General features: G+C 37.4%; 1 protein-coding gene across 1 annotated transcript in view; it reads left to right on the top strand.

The window, feature by feature from the left end:
• Positions 1-24230, top strand: part of LOC113042773 (voltage-dependent calcium channel gamma-2 subunit-like) — a 69386-nt gene extending 45156 nt beyond the window's left edge. Inside the window, exons 3-4 of the mRNA XM_026201790.1 lie at positions 19931-20071; positions 22197-24230. Coding sequence (XP_026057575.1) covers positions 19931-20071; positions 22197-22741 — 686 coding nt within the window. The 3' untranslated portion in view covers positions 22742-24230. The remainder of the gene's footprint in view (positions 1-19930; positions 20072-22196) is intronic.
• The last annotated feature ends 611 nt before the right edge of the window (positions 24231-24841 follow it).

Here is a 24841-nt window from a genome sequence, read left to right as displayed (position 1 = left end):
AAACTGTCAGTAGGTGGTGTTAAATGTCTTATTGATTAAGTCATCGAGTCATTTATTAATTCATTTGATTCGTTCAAATGCCTGATTCATTCAGGAGTGAAGTAAATGGTTCTTTATGAATGGTTCATTGAATCGTTAGGCTTGTTCAACTTGAAGCGGGTCATCACCATCAGACCGATCGGTGTGTGACATCAAAGTACCCCAAGCAGAGCAGACGACTCCTTGTGCTTTTGAATCGCTCTCGTGGTAATTTGATGTAATACACCGATCGGTCTGTGCAGCGCCACTTCAAAGCCAATGCATATGCCAAACTGCCAATGGTTCAACACGCAAAAAGGTTCACCAAATTCGTTCAAAACATGGATTAAAGAAATGAAATTCTGCCGTGGGATGCTCAGTTATGACACAATCTCAAACTGCCGTTTTGCCTCATATCTTGAATTTTAGGGACATTTTCTAGGCTCCATCATGCAGTGAGTTGTTGCCCTGCCTCATATTAGTCATCAATCGACAGTATGAAATGGCAGATGATCCACATAGGTCAGGGAGGGGCAAGTGCGTTAATAATTTTAACATGTTATTTTTCGAATTAACACGTTAAATCACCAGCCCTAATTAAAATAATATAATAAGACACACCAACTTTCAATATCAAGCAGCAAAACTAACTGTTTTGGTCAGCTAACTAACTGGACGTAGTGGACGCAGATAAGACCGGAAGCCAGACCAATACCCATTTTTACGACAAGAAAAAGGTGGATATGTCGGTCCTCGTAGCAGCATGAAAATAAATAATAGTCTACCAGTACTGTTCGGTATGGTTCACCTTTAGGGGTTTTCCATGGGGTATAGTACCTAGTACTTTTTTTAATTACCACCTCGGTTGAGGTTCCAATGATGCTTTTTCACTGCGTGGTATAACTTGGTTCGGTACGGCTCAGTACGGTACGGCACGACTCAGGTCGGTTTGCATTTCTGCATCTGATCATGGATTGACCGGAAAGAATCATCACTACCTACATCACTGAACTTGCGACAAAGACACAAAATAACCACTAGGTTTAAATCAGCACAGCCAGCACTATCAAACGCAACTCTTTTGAAGAGCGCACCTTTTTAACAACCTGAAAATGGCTGTCGTTGTCTGTTGAGGAAGTACAGACATTCCTCACGTTGATAGCAGAGGAGCGGATCCAGTGAGAGCTTCATAGGGCGATGCGGAATGAAAAAGTTTTGATAAAGAGGCAGCGCAACTGTAAAGACATATGAATAATCCCGCCCACTCTAATGCGGTACTAAACGGCAGTGGAAACTAATAACTAGCCGAGTCGAGCCATGCTGTACCATACTGTACTGAGCCGTACTGAGCCAAGTCGCACCATGCAGTGAAAAAACTGCCATAAGTGATGTTGTTGAGATCTCTTTTAAAGCTTTAAAGGAGACCATTGTGAGATTTGAGAAGCCAGGAGACCAGTTTGAGAAGCAAGAGACTCCATTCAATCTTAAAGTAACCTAATTTCTGTTTAGGATAAATATTTGAGACGTTAAAGAGATTGAATCAGCTCAGACTTTAACATTTATCAGTAATATGTTCAGCCAAAAGTCTTAGAATCACAGCTAAGGAATCAGGCTTATCCTTCACAGCATTTGCCCATCCTGTCAGAACCGTTTAAAACTACTTAACCAAACACCCATTGTTAAGATGATGATATCAGATAAAAGACCATACAATTATCCCAGTACAGATCCTTCTTCGGTATTAAAGCTTCATACATCACCCCAAACAGGTGGCTGACCTGCTGTAATAGACTATTCACTGAGTCTGTGATTATAGCTCACATGGTTAAACAGCGAAGGTTATGCAGTTATGTGGCAGCACTGACCCCATTGCGGTTCATTGTTAATTGGCACTGTCATTATGATGCATTCGATTTCTGAGCACCCAGGCCTCAGTCTGAACGACTGGGTCGGAGCTGTTCAAGTGTTTCTCACAATTTGGGCTGCTAGGTGGGTGCTGAGCCGGTTACATTGCGTGCAAACTTCACAGATAAAGCCTTGCCAGTGGGTCTTGATGCTTTGAGCACTTGAGCTGTCGCATATGCAGCAATAAAGACAGCTATAGTAACAAGATCAAACTGCTCAGAGAATAACACCCAGACAAAAAAGGCTCTGACACTGGGACTAATGGACTAGCCAGGTCATAGAACTACAGCAAACCTCACAACTTAAGTGTGTGCACACATATATGAACGAATGTGTGTTTGTCCTTTTCCTGAGCTGCGATTGGACGAATAGGCCACAACGCTCCCAGTGGCTTGTAAATTAGGACATTCACTTCCATAAATATTTCAGCCTCTTTCTTATATAGGTCAGCTTTCTGTCTCTCTCACTTTTTCTCCTCTTCTTCCTACTTCTCTTCTCTTATACTCTCAGACATCTGTTCTGTAATACATTGGTCACCAACTGTGTTCCAGGTTAAATTAGAGTGATAGGAGATCTGCGGAGTGAGCAGATAGAGTGACATAGGTTTCAATGGGGGAAAAAAAATCAGTTTTTGTTTTATCCAGCTTTATTTACCCAGTATAACTTAGAACATCCAAGTGAAAGATATAACACTAACATGTCATAAAAAAACAATAAAAAAAACAGAATCACTGAGTTAGAAAAAGGATCAGCTCCTAAAAATGACTTGTAAACTCAATCAATTTCATGCAGAGCTGATCAAAATGAACACATTTGACTCACATTTCGAACACATTTTGATCAGCTCAGCATGAAAATAGTTTTCCTGGAGCATTTCAGTCCTTGGTAGTGCAACTGAAGCAAACAATCAACTATGGGTGGCAAGAGACTGACAAAAGATCTCCAGGATAAAGTAGTGGACAGGCACAAGTCAGGAGATGGATAAAAAAAAGTTTCAAAGGCTTTATCAATGTGTGCATATGACAACATCACAAATTGTCTGTAAATGTGGCTTGTATGTGAGGATTGAATGAAAAAAGCCACTCCTCAAGAAAGACCATGTGCAGTCATGACTGAATCTGCTAAATCTGCAAGAAAGTTGTCAATGGGAAGAAGGTTTAACTTCCAACATGACAAAGATCCAAAGCACACAGCAAAAAAGATCAAACAATGGTCAAATGAGAAAAAGGTGAATGTCCTTGCATGACCTAGTCAGAGCCCAGACTCAAACTCTAATAAAAAAATCTGTGGAAGACTGCAGTCCACAAACGCTGAGCAAATAAAGCAGTGTGCATAGTAGAGACATATCCCAGTATTTCAACAAATACTGACACAAGAGGTGATCTTTATATATACAGTATATAATATATGGAATTTAAAACACATTAATAGTTAACTTTTTTTAGTTAACTTTTTCTAATGTTTAAGACTAAAGCCCTATTAGCACGGGATTAGTATTACCTGGTGACCTCCAGTCATTTGTAATAATTGCGGAGGTTTAATCCCGTCCATATTGGCCATGTCTGTAATTTGTAAAGTAAAAATTCCCCCGCAAATGACCTACCATTTTTCGACGAACACAGAGGTCCTGTGATAATATTAGTCCCATGCGAATCGATATCTCTGTGATTTGGCAAGTATTTGTATATCTTTTTATCCATCTTTCGTGAAGAATGGAGCTTCATTGTAGTCTTTGATAAGATTTTGGGTGCTGTCATATTGCAACACCATACAATTTGCAGAAAGAGAAAGCTGAAAAGGTTTTGAGGTTCATGTATTACAAATAAATCAAGCGTAAAGCTTGAGATATTATTTTAACCTGGTGAAATGTAAATGACACAGCACACAAGGCTATATTAGTTTCTTTTTTTAAATCCATCTAACCGGACCATAGAACGGGACTCTCAAAGTCAGTAAAATCGAGTAAAATCACAGGCTTTGCTTGTCCCGTGCGAATGCACTACACAAAATTCAGATGTGGGGGTAATTTTTCAAAATCACACAAGTTCCCAAGATAATACTAACCCCATGCGAATGGGGCTTATTGCTGAATTCGGAATAGCACACTACTGTTATTGATTCTGCAATATTTACACTTATATTTAGTAGACACTTTTATTCAAAGTGACTTACAAATGAGAAACATAACAAACAATTTGTCATAAGCTCCAACAATATCTGTAGTACTCGACCCAATGGCAGACATAGTAAGAGTACTATACAAGTAAGCTATTCAGCCAGAATACAAGTTAAAGTGGTTTCCTGTCATTTCTAATCATGCAAGTATCCATAAAAAGTTGCGTCAGCCAATAGAGAAAAAGGAATATGCCTTTGAGGGGGAGAACGCCATCTCATACAAAAGTCTTGTTAACAATACTCCCTCTTGCATACATTTGGGGATCTACAGTACGCCTATGAGCAAATATACAAAGAAAGGCTGGAGCTTTCAGACTAATTCTGAATAGGAGGGGTTTATATGCACCTCACATATATGTTAGTATCATGCTTTAGTAGACACTGTGGTTAGGATGCTCTCATCTCCACCACCAGTAAAACAGTTATGTAAGAATTGTGAGCCTCGACCGAGGAGCCACATTAGTGAAGTGACACATAAGTGATGTCATAGAGAGCGTCATACAGTTCAGTGATACACCAAAGAATTGACGTATATTGAAAATACACACCACTCTAATGAAGACACAGGAAAAACCAGGGGAAATAAAAACAGGTCGGCATTTACATCCATTCTAACAACTGCACATAAAAGGGTATGTATATTCATGCCTGTATTTTTAGAACCAATCATTTGCATACTTGCATGCAAAATTACTGTATGGATTCATGCACATTTGAATATAAAGGAAATTGCAGGCTGATTCTCAAGCACCCAAAGGCATTCGCTCACAGAGGGTTATATATGAAAAGAAATAGATATGAAGTAGTAACAGCACATCATCTGCATGCACAAACACACATGCATGCATACACATTCACACAGGCCCTATCAGTGGAAGGCTTCTCTTTTTTACTGGAGTGATCACGGGTTGAATCAGGCAGTTCACACATCCACACACAGTTATATAAGAGTGCTGAAGCATTCTGAAGCGCCAGTGGGTTTTTAGATCATGCCGTGTCAGAGCTGAAATCTTCCACAGAGCTACTGAGGTCCAAACAATGCTGGGAGAGGGGGAGGGGAGGATGAAAAAGCAGGAATAAGAGGGACTGAGACTGAGAGAATGAGATAGAGAGAAATTTTAAAAAGAGAGCCTTGGAATATGTTGGAAGAGAAAGACGTTGGTATAATAAGATTAAAAACAATAAAAGAGATAATAGCTAAATTCATTTCACATGTATTTTTATTATGCCCTTTATTAGTTCCTTTCCTCTTTATCGCTGCGATTTTGTTTTGCCTTCATCCAGCTACTGGGAGCCACAGCATTAGCAATTCACTTTTAAAATACACTAGTAACAAACACTGACCCTGACCAGTGTGTAATGATTTTTTATTTTTTTTTAAATGTAAAATATATTTTTACTTCTACCCAATGTAACACGCAAATTTCATACGTATATATGTATGTATGTATATATATATATATATATATATATATATATATATATATATATATATATATATATATATATATATATACATTTCAGTGTAGCCTTGGTGAGCATAGAAGACTTTTTTCAAAAATATTTAAAAAATGTTCCCAACCCCAGAGTTCTGAACTTTAGTGTGTGTGTGTGTGTGTGTGTGTGTGTTCATCTCAGATAAACTGTTTTAAAGTTTGAAAACACCTGCTCTGACTTAAACAAATAAAGTTTATATATTCAAAGCCATGTATCAGCAGTTTGAATGAGAATGACACTTCTGCATTAAAATACACTGACTAAAATATTTAAATGTATCACAACAACAGTACACCACAGAATTTCACACAAGAGACACAAACATTTCATAAAGACAAAGAGTTTGCAAGTTTCAAAAACAATGTGTTTTGTATTTGTCATAGATGGTGAGCTCTGAACAACATGTCGACTCTAACCAGGTGCTCTGGAGTATGAGTGTCTGTATGGCTCTTACCCTCATGGGCACGTGGTGTGGCCAAAACTGGCTGTGAATGGATGACTCAGACACACACACACACAGACACACACATTCCGAAACGCTGGCCGATAAAATCAATGAGGCTGGCCGAACAGCAACGGGTTTGCATGTGCAGAGGCTGCAGGAGGTTAGCTCAAGGCAGAGGGTGGACTGATGCGATAGTAGACAGCAATAAAAGAGCAAGACACCGTACGGCATCACAGCGTATAGCCTGATTGCTGGGACAAGCGGGGATTTAGTGAATCATCAGTCCCTCGCCACCTCTTGTTCAGCCACTCTCTCTTCCAGTCACTATCTCTCTCTCATTTTCTTAGTCCAAACATGACAATCCATCATAGGGCTGGCAGGGGTGGAGGTGGGGGGCTGGGTCACATGCCACTGATGCCTGAGGCAGTAGGGATAGAGCACATACACACAAACACACACATGCACACACACATGAGAGTCCCGGCCACTAACTGTGTCACCTGATATGACATCGCTTAGCCTATAGAGAGGCCACACACCCAGGCGAATGGCCCACGATCATAATAGCAAAGGTCATGCTCGGCATTATTGATATATTTAGACCACAGTTGTCCTGTAGTTCATGTGAATTGCATCACTGTGTACTGTACAGGTAGCTGTGATTTTGCTAAGCAAGACCTGCTCCTGGATCAGCATCTTTTGATGATCCTGGATCAACATTACTGTCCAAAAATACAGATTTAACCCAATACCTACCCTAAACCTAACCCGACCCATAATTCATTCCTAAAATCAGAGGGAAATGATAGCTGATTAACAAGGTTGTAGAAGCACCTAATCCTGGTTTCAAGCCTAAAACAGATATTTTCTGAAAATGTATATCTCAAATCTGATTGGTTGATTGGAATGTTGTTCCAGGATCAACAAGGATGTTGATCCAGGAACATGTTGTACTTGGTGAGATCACACTCGCCATACTGTACAGTAGCCGCTCACCAAGCTTGAGAGGGGTGAAATATATGGGACGATCCTGCATATTGTGATACAGATCAGTGGAGCTCAATGGGAACAGGTGAAGGCTTTTGTAATAATTTTGTAAAGGAGACTTAAATTATGTATAGTGCGCAATTTGAAATTATATGGGTGTTGTAAATCATAAGTGGATATGTAAAGGTCTTGGATGGACAGATAAAACACTTTATAACTGAAAGAGGTAAACAAACAGGATATGATTGTGACAGGGGCTTAAAGTAATTCCAAGTTTATCTATTAATTTAATGAATACTAGGCTAGTAATGAGAAAAAAAAAAAGTTCTGTAGGGCCCGTTTCACACTAGCCATGTTAGCAGCACATTTTTTCACTGCAGTGTCTATTTTTGCTGGCCTGTTTATGCTGAATTAAAGTGACAGTGCATTGTTCATGGTCAAAATAAACATGGTTGACAAAAGAGGAGCAATTTCACCATGAAAAGTATGTAAGGGAAGTCTACTGTGATTCACAGTCACCATATGCATGAAGAGAGAAAAAAAGTACGGTGACTGAGAGACCTCAACGTGCACTGCAAATGAAAAAACACATCAATATAGAAAATCTTCATCAATTTGACAACACACGCGCTGCAAATGCTTACAACACAAACAAATAAAGAAACCTACTGCAAATACTCACCGCACAACCAAATAAAGAAACATAATGCGTTGAAATGAAAAACACATGCAAATAGAAAAAATACCTGCAAATTAAGAAAACATCTTCAACAATTTGACAACACTCATGCTGCAAATGCTCACAACGCAAACAAATAAAGAAACGTGCTTCAAATAGGCACAGACCACATCGGAAATGTTTAAGAGAAATTCAAAGTGATGAACATGGCTGGGACATATTTAGTAATGTTTGCTCTGAAAGGTGAGATTGTTTATTTTAACATCCTGATCATAAGATTTGCTTCTTTTATTATTTTTTATTATTATTTGCCTAAATAAGCTGAAGAAATACACAATTACGCAAGAATTAACCATACTGTTTTACTATTAAAATTAATTAATAAATACATTTATTATGCTACTATAGTTATACAACTGTGGTTATACAAATGGTAATCAATACAAAAATAAAAAACAAGGTTAATTTTCATTTTGTTGGGGTCTGTACTTTCGTTGTAGTCTGTACTTGCGTTTCTGTATTTGGTTGTGGTGTGAGTATTTGCAGCGTGTTTCTGCAGTGAGTTTCTTTTATTTGGTTGTGTTGTGAGCATTTGCAGTGTATTTTTGTATTTGATTGTGTTGCGAGTATTTGCAGCCCATGTGCTGTCAAACTGATGAAGATGTTTTCTTAATTTGCTTGTGCTTTTTTTATTTCCATGTGTTTTCTGCAGTTCCAGTGCATTGAGCTCTTGCGGACACCGAACAAAAGGCACTATTGTACCAGTAGTAGCAAAACCCATAAAAGCATGTTTAAATGATTTAAACTACAAGTACAGCTTAAGCTGAAGACCTGTATTTACATACAAACTACTACTTAGTGGTTCTCAGCTGTTGGCTTGTGACCCAAACATGGATCACAGCTCTGTTTTCATATAATAGCTGGGGGAAAATAATGCTAAATGCAAATAATAAAATATAGCTACCATATGACAACATAAAAAGGCTTTCAAAAGGAAGAAGAAACTGCTTCCAAAATATTTTATTGCTAATGTCACTGACAATGCATCAAATCAAACTCTGGTATTTTGCTGAAAATTTGTGTCTGAAAATAACATACATTTTATTATTTTAAATTATTTTGTAAAATTATTTTGAGAAGATTACCAAACAGTCAAATTTATACAGTAACGTGAAAGTTGAAAATACAATTAATTATATTAATAGTAAGTCATGACACGCATGGAGCACAGGTTCCCGAAAATGACCATGCATGAAGCACATTTTAATAGCATTTATTGATGTTTTTGGTACTACTGGCAGGGACCAGTAGATTGTGGACCAGATCACGTGATATAGAGCTGAGTGATGTCAACATGCATACAGGGACTACAGATGCACATCAGCTTCTGGAGCTGTTACCCTCATGTGCAGTGTGTAGTGGGCTGTCTTGCAAGGTCATAATTGAGATAGTTCCTAAAGGGTTTTCACTATAATTGTGCTTTCTCAAGTAATTCTCACCGCTTGCTTAAAATGAACTGAAGTGTGGACTCCTTTAATGCACAAGTACTGTCAGTGTGATTGTATCTATTCGCACTTACTCAGAAATAATTGTGACAAGAGCTTAAGCTGTGTTGAGACAAATTGCACGTTCAATGACAAGAGATTTTTCTATTATATATATATATATATATATATATATATATATATATATATATATATATACCTGAATGCACTAAGTTGCTTTGTATAAAAGTGTCTGCTAAATGCATAAAATTAAATTTTTATTTTATTTTATATATATATATATATATATATATATATATATATATATATATATATATATATATATATATATATATATATATATGAAAGATTTAAAGAGTTTTATGTCCAAAGTACATCAAAGCTAAAGCACAATATGCACACTACAATCCCATACAGCACATCTTAAAATAATCATCATCATCAAAATAATATCACAATAGACTAAGTATACAACCAACATGACTCATCTATCTTCTCCTAATCCATCTATCTTCTCCAAACAAATCTTAAAATTTTTTGCTTTTGTTTTTTGTTTTTGAGTGTCGTGCCACAAACATTGCAGGCTATTTCAAGTTAAAAACAGTCCATATTTTTAAAATCCAGTCCCAAAATCCATGATTTATGTTCCCCTCTACTGTAACCTTTCTAGATGCTACTGAATGCAAACCATTCAGGCCCATTTAGGTTCAGATGAACCCAAAATCTACCTAATTATAGAGTGCTGCCTTAAGACTGATTCATTAACTAGTTTTAGAAAACCCACAGACTAGTTTTAAAAAATATGTAATTTTGCTCACCGTTAATAGGTAGATGGGTGACGATCGCACTGCAGTGTGTGTGTGTGTGTGTGTGTGTGTGTGTGTTTGTGGAGAGAGGGCAAGATGCTGGGGCAGGGCTGGATTAATATGCGTTTGTAGTATTCAATCAATGTGCCTGCAAGCTAAAGCACCTGATTAGCATGACCCTGTCCTGCACATCAGCACATTCAAGCCTGTGGGAGGCTGATTAAGTGTGAATGCTAATTTTCTTCCACAATGCTGTCAATGAGCATGAGAGAGAGAGTGAAGGAAAGACCGAGAGCAACGGATAGAATGAAAATTCAAAGACATCCACTGTCAAGAATCACTTTGTGATTCATGTGAATGTGAGAGAGCACTGTATATGCCCCATGTGTTTAGTTCATATCTATCTGGACGCAGTCAGCGTATTCAACTAAAAGGTTTTAGTTCAAGAATATCTACAGTCACCACTGGTGTTCCCCAAGGTTCTGTTTTGGGCCCGCTTCTCTTCATTATATATCTGCTCCCTCTTGGTAATATTTTAAGGAAATATGGTATTAATTTTCACTGTTATGTGGATGACACCCAACTTTACCTGTCTGCCAAACCTACCGGTTCTTTTCCTCCGCCATCTTTGTCAAGCTGTTTAGCTGAAATTAAAGACTGGCTTTCAGCGAACTTCTTGAAATTAAATGGCAATAAAACGGAGGCTCTGCTTGTTGGCACTAGATCTGTTGTGTCTAAATCTAATTGTTTCTCTTTACACATTGATAATACTGCAATCTGTCCTTCCTCTCAGGTTAAAAGTTTTGGTGTCATCATGGATAGCACATTATCTTTTAAAGCTCAGATTAATAATATCACACGGATTGCATACTTCCATTTGCGCAATATTAATCGTCTACGTCCATTTCTTTCAAATAATAATACTGCAGTTCTCATTCACGCACTAGTCACCTCACGTATAGACTACTGCAATGCTCTTCTCACAGGTATTCCCTCCAAATTGCTACATAAACTTCAATTGGTTCAGAATTCTGCAGCTCGTGTTCTCTCTAGAACACCTTATACTGATCACATTTCTCCGGTTCTCCAGCAATTGCACTGGCTTCCAGTAAAATATAGAGTTGAATTCAAAATCTTGCTACTCACTTATAAGGCACTTCATAATCTTGCACCACAATACCTTACTCAACTTCTCCAGGTTTATACTCCTTCACGTGCACTTAGATCTTCATCTTCAATTTCTCTTGTGGTACCTCGGATTCGACTTACTACTATGGGTGCCAGATCTTTTAGTCATGTTGCCCCCCGCCTATGGAACTCCCTTCCCCTCGATGTTCGCAATAGCGATTGCTTGTTGACTTTTACAAAGCGTCTTAAGACATATCTTTTTATACAGGCTTTTTTATAATTTTTTTTATTAAGACTTAAATCCACTTTATATGTATATGCTGTTTGTTTCTTGGTTGTTTTGTCTTATGCAGTGACCTGTATATTGCTTGTAAGGTGACCTTGGGTGTTCTGAAAGGCGCCATGAAATAAAATGCATTATTATTATTATTATTATGTGTAGCAGCTCAAGCAGTTGGACACATATTTCATACATGCAGCATTATGAAATCATATCCGTGAGCTGGTGGGTTAAGCTGCATTCAAGGGATAAAAGTTTGATTGTTCAGCATAACCCAGTTTACCCCTGTAAAATATCAGACCTTGATGTGAATGGGAAATAAATAGCTTTCAAAACAGAAAGTTAAACCTGAAGTCCTGTGCTTAAAAAGCTGCTCATCGTCATGTGTTAGTCATGTCTCTGAACAGATCTCCCTCTCTTGACTGATATGGGACAAGAACTTCTGTTCACACCCTCTCATCCTCGCTAGCCATTAGCAGGACAAGATTATAAACACATTTTATTAGACTGTTATGAGACATTCGGAACTGAATTGAAATGAAATTGAAACTGAAATGAAAAGAAATTGTAATGACCTTTTTTTTTTTTTTTTTTTGTGGCCAAACTTTCAATGCTGGCATGACAAAGCCTTGTTTGAAAGTTAAAAAAAATAATAATCATAATAATTTATTAGACAGGTGGATAGGCAGATAGAAAAACACATGGATAAACGAAAGACGGATGGATGGTCACCGTGGTATTTTCTGATAGCACACAGCTCAGGCCCAGTACTTTTTTTATAAGTGCCGATTCATTTTTACAGTGACCACTTTGAAAAGCATAAATTAAAGAAAATGGACTGGTAATATAACTTAAGCAATAGCAGCTCTGAGACTGAGAACAGCCTCTGATAAAAGCCCCAGTTCACCAACACAGCGCGCTAATAGAAGACAGCTTAACAAAAAACCCTTTCCTCTCTTTTCCTTGCTTCAGGCTTGACTTGCCCCTGACTCCTCTCTTCTCTTTGCCTGTTCCACCATGTTAATAACAACCCCGCAGGCAGTGTTTCTGCCCCTGACAGACCCTCAAACGCTACACAGGGCTTGTGTGAAAATTTCCTTGTGCTCCTTGCCAGTGTCATGCCTGGGGAGTCTGGGCAGATTGCCGAAAGAGACACGCTTACCCTGGGGCATCATTATCAGTCCAGCTCCCCAAGAAACCTCCATCCTAAAGCCCTCGGTTCACATAGCCTCACAGACTCACGTGCAGAGTGTAGATGACAAAGAAAATGCACATATTCAGACGTACTGTAAACTGAGAAGCCTATGCCAAAGCCAAAGCCAAAGCCACAACAAATGTGAAACTTGCAGTGGATCACAGACAAAAAAATATATGCATTACCAGGATTAAACAAATATTCACAGGGCTAAATTGTAATGAAATCCACCCCTTTAAACAAGGTGGCACTGATGCAAAAATACATTTTGTCATACAACACATACATGCACCTTTCAGCATAGGGAATTTCAAAGCGAACATTAACATGCCTAATGGAATTATTTTAATACCTGTGAAAAATACGCAAGATTACCTCCATAAATTGCTGGAAAACTGATTATCTTAATTGCTGCAGATATACACTTCCCATGCATGGGGAACATGAGCACTTGCAGGAAACATCTCTGTCTGGTATTTTTTAATTCAATGCATTTATTACTTACTTTATTACACTATTTATACCATTTAAAACCTTGGGGTTGGTAACAATTTTTAACACTCTAATGTTTTTTTAAGTTATTATCACTAAGTCTGCATTTATTTGACAGTAAAAACTGTAATATTGTACTATCAGTTATTACAATTTTATAAAACTTCTAACTCTAATATATTTTAAAATGTAATTTATTTGTGTAATGGCAAAACTTAATTACTCCAGTGTCACAGGATCCTTCAGAAATCATTCTAATATACTGATTTGCTGCTCAGGAAACATTTCTTATTATTATCAATAGATTTTTCCAGTATTTGATGAATAGAAAATTTGAGAACATTTATTTGCAATAGATTCTTTGTAACAATGTAAAGTCTTGTCACTTTTGATCAATTTAGCTCCTTGCAGAATAAAATATATATATATATATTATTGACTGGTAGTGTATATCAGCAAACTTTGAAAAGAAACCAGGTTTACAAAGCGTTCATGAAATCCAGCAGAAAGTCAGTTGCAACTGTTCTACATCAAAAGCTCATATTTCATTGGTCAGTTTTTTTTCTTTAATGGACTAACCCCCTAAAAAACGTTTCATGACTGACGAATGTTTGTGCATTATGTAGTATATAAACCCATTGTATCTATTCAGTATCTTGTTTGCAGTGTAAATTTGCCAACAAATGTTGGGTCTGTGTGTGAAAAGCCCTCAGGCTGGTCAGTCTCCGGCTGTGATCAGTGCAGGCAGCCCGGGGAGAATCTGCTAAACTCTCTTCCTCCTCCAGAGCCTCTGCAGCCAGGGATACAGCGCTGCTGCCTGATCTGAGAGCTCAAAGCCAAGGTCACAGAGCTGCGAGTGTGCCGGCTGAGATTTTTATGAGTGAAAGCATGTCTCTATGTGCCCACGTGTGTCCACAGGGCTGATTAAGAATGTATGAAGTCTGTGTGCGAGATTCACTCCATTTCTAGGAACATCTACAACCTGTCCATCTCGGCCTCCCACTGACTGTACAGATGTCTTACTCTAAGAACATATTACAGATTATTATAAGTATTCTGTTATTTATGTAAAGCATATTCTGTCTATTGAAAATATCTGTCACCTTAAAGCATGAAAATGATAGATGAGACTCTCATTCACAGCAGATGAAAATTAACACAGCATCCTGGTCTCTGAGGACGCTTCTGTCCCCTTCAAGCCTGTCGTTTTAAACGCTTGTGTTAACAATCAATAGATTTAGGTTATTATCTTTTCCTTTCCCACTTTCATATCCTTTCCTGCCCCCTTTCCTCTTGCCTTTTGGTGTCTCTGTGAATGAGGCTGACGGATGAGGAGTGGTGCGTCCTCTCTGTGCTGTGACTGGTCATGTCAGTATCCCCGGGTTAATGTTAGATTGGGGAGAATGTGTGTGTTTGTAAGAGAGAAAGAGAGAGATTTGCGAGAAGGTTGTTAGAGGGCAAGAGGACCGGGGTCAGCCCCCAGCACACCTTAATATTTAATCAGACCATTCCCAGCAACTCTACACCCTACAGAGAGAGGGATGAGAAAAAGAGAGGAAGACAGGATCAGGAGAACTCGCAAGGACATCCATCTAAAGAAATCCACCTTTATTTAGATGCAGTCAGGGTCCAAAATTAACCTTTCTGCCAATGGCAACGGAATAGAGAAAATTTACCAGCCATGAAATTCAAATGCTGTCAGCTGATTGAAATTGTAATCAATGCAACTGGATTAATAAAATAATATCCTGATGGGTTTTATCAAATCAATCACAGTTAATTCCATATAGTGATATTTGCTAAGCCTAAGCATCCAAATAAAGCCAATTTAAAAGCATTACCTCATTTTGGCATAGAAGTAAAATTTACAATAAATATTACAGAGTATTTATTAAGTTTATACGCTCAATATATTTCTATTAAACTAAAAAAGCGTCATACCTAAAAGGTATGAAGATAACAAATTTTAGGGAGTAATATGAAATATGCAGATGTTCACTATTGTTATTTGTATGCCTAATATTTTACAAATGCAAAATTATTTCTTGTCTCATTAAATTCAGTTATGACTTAAATAAATCATGTTCCTCCTAGCATTGTTTACATTTTAAATGATGAAATTTAAGGGGAGGGGAAAAAAAGTCTAGTAGTTTGTCAAACAACATCCTTCCTCACACTGTCTCTGTTAAAACTGAAGCACTGCACTCGACTCAACTTCTGTAAACAGTAACACCAGCCTTCTTTGACATGATAGAGCAGCTTGGTGTAGATGTCACAGTCACCTCGCTTGCAGCTGCATGTGCATTGTGGTGGCACTGGTAACAAGTGGCGGGAAACAGGTACAATCCTTGGAATAAGATAATCTTTTTTATTGTGCAATGGGAATGGGAATGCAAATCACTTGGAATACTGTCATCAAAGACACCATTTGAAGTTCAACACAGACTATGGACAGACTATGGATGAAACCTGCTATGATTACCCTATTTCTAAGGCCTGAATTTGATTTAAACAACAGGTCTACATAATATTCACATGTGCAGTTCATTGGGGACATATTGTATTAGCTACAGTTACAGCATAAAATACTATTTAAACCTATAACAATTTACATAACATTTACCTAGTTAATCTCACAATTCAGACCTTTTTCTTGCAAATACACGTTTGCATCTCATAGTTCGGACTTCATAACTCGATTTAACTCAACAATTGCTAGTTTGTCAATTCTGAAGGGAAAAAAAGTCATAAGTGTGGGATATCAAGTCATGATTCTGGGCCCAGGGGAAAAGAGAGAATGATGATTTTTATTTATTTTTTTATCAGCATTGTGAGATATAATCTCGAAAATGTGTTGGGAAAAAAAGTCAGAATTTTGAAATATCAACTCAAAATTACCTTTTTTTATTATTTTATTTAATGGATTGAACAGACTGCTACTCTAAAATTGTCATTTTCTGCCACCAAATAGGCTCCGCCCACATAAACATCATCATTGTTTGTAAACATCGAAATTGGTCTATCTACATGTCATACATTTTGACATTGATGAGTACTGATAGACCACTGAGGCAGACCGACCGAAAATGTAGTAATGTTCCATTTACGGTGATTGTTTTAAACCAAATTCTTATCTGAGGTATCATATATTCTGTGGGTTATGGTGTTTGTATGGGCATATTTTTTATATATATATTTTTTTGTTGTTGTTGTTTTTAATGATTATTATGACAGATGTGATCTATTATTTTTGTATGTTTCTCATGCCAATGTTAAATATACATTTCTGTCCAGGAAAACTTCAAATATAAATAAAGTAAAGTAATGTAGTGTAGCAGAGCAGTAATATCAGAAATATCAAATATGGCACTTTGTACCTTTCTTCTGAGTGTGTGTTTATATATACACACTCAGAAAAAGGGTATGTATATAAAATAAGTCTATCACTGACTACGTTTACAAGCTGTTAAAATTCGGGTTATGGTCGGGTTAAGGTCACTATTTGGGTTTCTGAAACATTCGGGATAACCCGTTTACATGCGTGAGCAGAGAGAGTTACTCCTGTATACATGGAATGTGTAATCAGTCGCCAATATCCCGATGTAAATGGCGACACACGGTTAGCGCCTTGACGTAAGACGCAATATGCGTCATTTCCGATTCTTCTTCCTGTATCCAAAGACTCAAAAGACCAAGATTCCTTGCGAATAGAACATGCGCAGAACACACATTTTGATGGGGATATGCCGAAACGCGTTTACAAGAGCAAATACTCGGGTTAAAAAAGGGGTACCCCAGGTATAATATCCCGGTTTTTGCTGGTGTTTACATGGCCGTGCGCGACCGGGTTATTGCTAATATCCCGGTTTTGAACGGGTTATTGGCTGCATGTAAACGTAGTCACTGACTTCTACCAAATTTGTCAGTCCATATTCACTATTTTCTCTTGCATAGCTGTTACAAACAAACCATTCTCAGAATGGACCTTTGCTTTGGTAGTAAAGGAAGTGATCACAAACAGATTTAGATGTACAATTCCTGGCCTCATATGGTTTTACTAGTGGAACATCATGGAGGGAAAAGATAGCTGAGAATTAGGGACTAGATTGAGTGAATAGAGAGAAAAACAGAGAGAAAGTGACCGATAGGAGAGGATGGAGCAGAGCGCAAGAAAATTAAAATGCTGTTCATCACTTGAAGTGAAGTTTCATTTAGGTTTCACAGAGAGGAAGAGAAGAACTGCAGCAAGTAACCTTATCTGCAGTAACATGCAGCATATGAGATATCGTCATTTAGCACAGTGCATATTCAGTGCATTTACAAAGTTAACATTTTCATAAATTAACAGGGCTGAAATTCAGCATAGTTGTTTTCCCTGTGAAACAAGCACTTTTGTGGCAGCTTGACTTTGGCTTCTCATGTGATCTGCAGCAAATGGCACAAGTGCAGTGGATTTAGGGTGGAGGTGAGGGCAGGACAGGAGGGCAGATGACCCTCTCAGGGGGTAACTTCACTCCCCACTTTAGCCAGCAAGAGTTCACAGTACTGTCGTGCTGTCCACACATCAGCGTTTACTGCACAGCCGGGAAAGACAGAGTAAAGCGAGAGAGAAAAAAATGCTGAGCTTGCACACTAGAAGGAGTGGTGAAAATTTAACTAGCCTGATGAAAGCATAACTTTCCATGAGAAGTGTTTTAAAAGAGAAAGAGAGAGATTAAGGAGGAGAGGTAAGAGATGAGTAAGCAATAAGAATTGAGAAAGACTGGTAATAGGAAAAGGACAGGAGAAAATGACGAGACTACTATATAATGGGAGCAGAGTAAAGTTTAAAGTGTACTTCAATTCTGACATGAACACAGTATGTGTACTGCCTTTCAAAGCATTCTCCATGAACACAAGCGTTCGATACGTGGAAAGTTTCACATTTTTCTGAATTTCTTAAGCACTTGTGTCAATGCAGGTGTCTTTTGTTGTTGCCATTCCTAGTAGTTTGTTGTTGTTCTTTGTATAGATAGAAAAATTTGTCTTCACACATACAGTATGGGTGTACTGTGCCATGATGAAATTACGTAGCATACACTTTAGGCTTGAAATGGAAAGTTGGAAAAGCCTTTCCTGCTTTGAAATGAGTTAAAAGGCCAAAGTTTGAGCAGCTACTAAAAATGTTTCTCTAATCATGTCAAACTAGAAATAATAATATGGCCCCCCAACATCGCAGCCCAGAATATAGGCATCATATTTGAGTCTTATGATACTGACAGTATTAACGGGATTGTTCACTCAAAAAATTATTAAACTAATATATATATATATATATATATATATATATATATATATATATATATATATATATATATATATATATATATATATATATGTATGTATATATATATATATATATATATATATATATATATATATATATATATGTATATGTATGTATATATATATATATATATATATATATATATATGTATATGTATATGTATATGTATATGTATATGTATATATATATATATATATATATATATATATATATATATATATATATGTATATGTATATGTATATATATATATATATATATATATATATATATATATATATATATATATATATATATATATATATATATATATATATATATATGTATATGTATATGTGTATATATATATATATATATATATATATATATATATATATATATATATATATATAGTATTTCTAACCCATGTCATTCCCATGTCAATGATCTGATGTTGATCACAAAAGGAGATATTTTGAGAATATTTCTACCAAGTAAAACATTAGCCTGCACCATGTTTGATCCTAAACACCAATAAACACATGTCAGCACTATGGCAGAGGAAAGATTGCAAATGAAACGTGTTTGTAATTTCAAACTCACACAAGGTTACTGCATAGCTTTATAAGAATTGGAATAAAGTAATAATAACAATAATAATAATAATAAAAAGCAGGAAAAGTAAGAAGATTGGTACATTGGTGGTACTTTTTTTATTTTTTTATTTTTGTTCATTATAGCTTTCCTGTAGCTCAGGAAAAATCGAGGAAGAAGCAGAGCATGGTGATATATGCCAATGTCATGAGTTCAATTCAATTCCCATGAGAAAGCATGAAAATGCACACCTTGCCTAATGTAAATATAAAAAAGTAAATTTGGAGCTTGACACCTTCAAGTCACTCTGTGCTTTCAATGTATGGAAAAGATCTGCATTAACATTCTGCAAAATATCTCCTTTTGTGTTCCACAGAAGAAGGAAAACAGGTCTAGAAAGACACGAGGATGAGACAATTATAACAGAATTATCATTTTTGTGTGAACTATCCCTTTAAGCTACACAAACATCAAGTTGAAGAACTAATTGGTGAGTTGAAGGCTCGGCAGTCTGTCCTAAAAACATTCATTAACACGTTCACTTGTCATTTCATGGCTCGAATGAAGCCAGCTCTTCTTGAGGTCTCACTAGGAACATATTTTGTTAAAGCGTGTGAATGGCAGCATCTGTAAATGTCTCTGGTCCTGTTTATTCTTGGAGTACACAAGTGTTTGGTGAGACTCTTGCCCTGGGATTGCTCTTTTAAAGGGTGTGGGAGCTGTTTACTCTCCTGGAAAAGTGTTGATAGGCTGTACTCCGTGTGCTCAGAGAACAGCTGCTACAATCACCACAAATGACAGCTTTCTTCATCCATCTCGTTCCCTCTCTTTGCACAGATTCATTCAACAAGTAACAGTCTGGAACTCAAAACATCTTATACTCATCCCACCTTCTCTCTGTCTCTCTCTCTCCATCTGTAGGAGCCGTACGAGCATCTAGTATCTTCCCCATCCTCAGCGTCATCCTGCTCTTCATGGGTGGCCTGTGTATAGCTGCCAGCGAGTTCTACAAGTCCCGTCACAATATCATCCTCAGTGCAGGAATCCTCTTTGTGTCTGCAGGTGAGTCTATGGAATGAAGGAAAGAAGAGATACAAAAGTCCAAGTAAACATGTAAGACCCAGATTTTTGTCGTTGTTGTTGTTGTTTGCTATGCAAATACCTTGTACACCTGATTTCTACTAAAGCATTCTGATTTATTATCATTTCTGAGCAGTATTTTACCAGTAAATTTCTCCTTGCCTGCCATTTAATAATCTTGAAATAACAGTTTCTTATTTTAATATATTTAAAAATGTAATTTATTTATGTGATGCAAAGCTGAATTTCCAGCAGCCATTTCTCACTCCAGTCTTCAGTGTCACATGGTCTTTTAGAAATCATTCAAATATGATGATATGGTGCTCATTTTGTAGTATTATAAACATTGAAAAGCTTTGCTGCTTAATATTTTTGTAAAAACTGTAATAATTTTTTTCAGTATTCTTTGATGAACAAAGTTCAAAAGAATAGAATTTAACATAGAAATCTTTTGTAACATTATAATGTCTTTACTGTCACTTTTTTACATTCTAATGCAAATTATATAAAGAAAAAGAAAATTATATATATATATATATATATATATATATATATATATATAATTTTCTTTAAAGATAAAGTTTGCATTAGTTGCTGGAAATTATACAGTTACACAGAAATTCCTAAAACATTGAGAATTCATAAACATTGTCAGAATATAATGGTATACCTGGAAAAACTAATTCGTTTGTCATTTTAAAACCCGTCTTACTCAAGCTACCCCAGATTATTTTTAACCTCATTTAGCCTGTCAGTTTTACCAAGGTGACGAGTTGACAATCAGAATTTGCAACTAAATGTAAAAGAAAACCTGATGTTTAGGTTTGGAAGACATAATTCATACACATGATCAAACTGATTAAGGTGATGTGCTGATCCAATAGAGTTAAGTGACAGTTCAGTCAACTAACATAAAAATCTCTTACAAGGGTCTCAGTATTGTTTAGCAGTGCAATTCAGTAGAAGAAACATTTTCTGAAACCAACAGCTTTGGCCTTGATGCCCAGATCAGCACAGTATCACTTAGACACACCTAGCCTTGCACAATACTTGTTTTTGCCTCAGTGCTATACAGTAGCCAGTTAGCAAGTCGATTTCTTTTTCTCTGTATCTCTTCGGTCCTGATTCTGTTGCTAGGCTTAGAGGGGCCATTTGGGATTAAACTCTAAAAATATGGTGTCCCTGACACACTTTCCCAGTGATCCATCATGGTGGTTTCACTCTGTCACAGACAACTTCAGCAGAGTGTGACTGAAGTCAGCAGTGAGCCACAGATCATGTTCCTGTGAGGTCACCCACTCCAGTCTCTGTTAGAAGCTCACTTCTTCACTCCAATCTCCTCATTTACTTGCTCACTCTGACAAATTAAAGCACTCAGCATTTAGTTTATGGCTAAGGGGTTAAGGATATTGTGAAACTGGCTGTGTTAACCTTACCATTTAGAGGGCAGTTACACTTTATTTTGTAAGGCATAGAGATGACAGTAAGGTTCTGTCATCCTCAGCTACATCCAGGGTCTAAAATGAACTTTTTGCCAGTCAATAGAGAATTAATCAGCTGTGAAAATGTATTTCCATGCTATAATTACATATTTGTTTCTTATTCAATTTAGCTAATTAAGCAATTTCATCAGTTTCGTCCACAGTGCAGATCACAGAAAGATAAAGTCTGATGATAAACTTAGAGGTTTAGTCTAAGACACACAATGTATTTTAATGTTTTCCTAGAAAACAGTTTATGTGTCTTTATATGACTTAAAACATGTATGATACTGCAAAATCTTAAGACCTATTCAAAATCACAAAGCATGCAAACCAACAGAAACAATTAATTCAAATTAATTTCGAGAAAATTAATTGTTAAATGTGAACACAAAAAGCTTATTTGTCTTTTTTTTAACTCAGTGAACAGCTCCCATTAACCTTAGTCAAGGGATTTTTATTGTTGTAAAATGATGCCATTTTTAGCAAATTTTTATAAAGGGCAGATGACGTGTTGCATTCCCTAAAAAAATTTATTGTTATTTTTTAATTTCTTTTTAAAGCTGTCACTGTGGCGGTACCCTTTCAAGAGTATGGGATTCAAATATCTCCTCTCTTCCCCACAGGCCTCAGTAACATCATTGGCATGATCGTGTACATATCAGCCAATGCGGGGGATCCTTCAAAGAGCGACTCCAAGAAGAACAGCTACTCGTATGGCTGGAGTTTCTACTTTGGTGCTTTGTCCTTTATCATGGCTGAAATGGTGGGTGTGCTGGCCGTGCACATGTTCATCGACCGGCACCGGGAGCTGCGGGTGGGAGCACGGGCCGCAGATTACCTGCAGGGCTCAGCTATCACACGCATCCCCAGCTACCGGTACCGCTACCGGCGCCGCTCCCGCTCCTCATCCCGCTCCACAGACCCCTCACACTCCCGCGACGCATCGCCGGTGGGCTTGAAGGGTTTCGGGGCTCTGCCTTCCACCGAGATCTCCATGTACACACTCACCCGTGGGGGCGACACCCTAAAGGGTGGCCACGGCACTCCCACCACCACCTACAATTCAGAGAGGGACCACAACTTCCTGCAGGTCCACAACTGCATCCAGAAGGACCTGAAAGACTCATCTCATTCTAACACAGCCAACCGACGCACCACCCCCGTATGAGGCACAACCTCCACAGTTAGCAGAGGGGGCGGAGGCCCAAAATATTACAGATCAAACTTCATGTACCATGCGTTTTCACGATTTGGAGGATTTTTTACGCTTCGATCAAAGACTACACATGTATGCACGATTTTGCCATTGACAAAATGAGGCTGGTTTTTAAATGGAGAGAGGCTATAAAGGTATGCAGAAGGGTTCTTTTGGCCCGTGACACAGGAGCTGTAGCTTGTGGGATTGATTTGACATATTTTTGTTAAGGACGCATTTCACCACCCTTCGGTCGACATGGATCAGCAAGCTACTGCTCCCTCATAAGTCTTCTTCCTCTCTTCACTATATTCATTGTATTTATTTATTTGTTCATTTGTTATTTGCATTTAAAAAAAAAACTGTGAACTACTGCAGCAAGGTATTCAGTAAGAAATAGCCCGGTCTGCAATCTCTTACTAAAGGTACTATATATATATATATATATATATATATATATATATATATATACACATACATATATATGTATGTATGTATATATTAATTTTATAACTAAATTAACTTAATAATCAAGATTTTTCTGAGGCCAAAAAGTGAAACCACCGTTTGCTGGGTAATGATCTGTTGGAAAAGAGACTCTGTGTCGCTGAACTGTGACTGTAGCCAGACGATGGATGAAATCACAGAGAATCTTCACTGCAAAGCTGCTGTAACACGAGACTGACAAAGACGTTCAACCTTAGACAAAATTTTATTCTTTTAAAAGAACCTTCTCATCTTTTTCTCAGTCCGTTTGCTTCCTTTTTTTCTCTCTACTCTCGCATTCGGTTGACATGAGTGCGAACGACAGAAAAACTAACGCAAACCCCTTCACTGGCACGAGCGACAAAAAGGGGTCAGAGTTCACTGAAAGACTTCAGAAATGAGTGCCAAGATGGGAGGAGGGGGGAGGAAAAGAAGAGGATGCTGAACTCTAAATAAATACTTGCAAAAATGCAAGCGACAAATAAAGTACGAAATATTACAAGAAGCGAAGCTAAGTGACTCACGAATACAAAGATTAAATGCATGCTATAAATTTACAGCAAACCTGCTCTTGAAACTTAAGTTTTAAAAGATAATGATAATTATAAAGGGAAAAGCAATGTTAAGAAAAAAAGTTAAATATTAATGTTTTGTGTACTCTTTCTGTTTTGGGTTTTATTACTATTAATTATTATTATAATTAATCATTATAATAATATATTTGGGTGATAAACCAAGCAAACAAATAATGACAAAACTGCTTATTTAATTCTGAGTTGTTTCTTTGCATCCACCTGTATTTCTTTTGCTCAGTTTTCTCAGAATCTCACGCCTTAGCCATTTCGTATTTCTTTGGATTCATTTGAAACCTGTCGTTTTATTTGAAATGAAATCTAAAGGTGCCAAAACATAATGATCCTAAACTTGGATGCATTAAGTCCTGATGAATAAACAGACCAACCCAAGGGGGAACGAACTCGCTGCTTCTCTGTGTTTGCAAACCCTCACGCACCTGACGAAGTCTCGAGCGCCATTCAAACCAGCAGGAAAGCAGGCCGTGTTGTGAGGCTTTCCAAATGAGTCAGACGTGAGTAAGTAACAGTAGGGAAGTGAAGCAAGAGGCCACGTAATTACTCATCTGTTCCAGGCTCATCTATATGTGGGAAACGGTCTCTTAAGTGTGTAATGTATCTGTTGCGCTAATAATGAGTGTGATTGACTCGGCATGTTTTGCTCTGCTCTGATGGAGCGAACCCAAAAAAATGGAGGGAAAAAAAGGATGTGGTGGGAAAGTGTGCCATGCACCAGAGAAACAGAACACAGGTTTGTAATAAAACCTGTGACCTACTCAAGTGTTCTTCTACAACGAGCATACTAAAAGCATCACTTTCTCTCCTGAAGACCTACACGTAACAGCTTCAGAGAGCAGTAAAGGGCTTGAGTCTTACTTTGGGAATTAGTTCATATAAGCATAAATTCATGCTCAATAAGAGAATGTGCCAATCTAGAACAACAAACGTTCCAATGAGAAATTAATTTTCTCTGGCCGAGCAGTTTTTGCTGCTATGCATATTGGATTCATGCTTT

This window comes from Carassius auratus, chromosome 3 (assembly GCF_003368295.1).
Source record: "Carassius auratus strain Wakin chromosome 3, ASM336829v1, whole genome shotgun sequence".
NCBI lineage: Eukaryota > Metazoa > Chordata > Actinopteri > Cypriniformes > Cyprinidae > Carassius > Carassius auratus.
The sequence above is the reverse complement of the archived record's forward strand: the minus strand, read 5'-3'. Positions and strand labels throughout refer to the sequence as shown.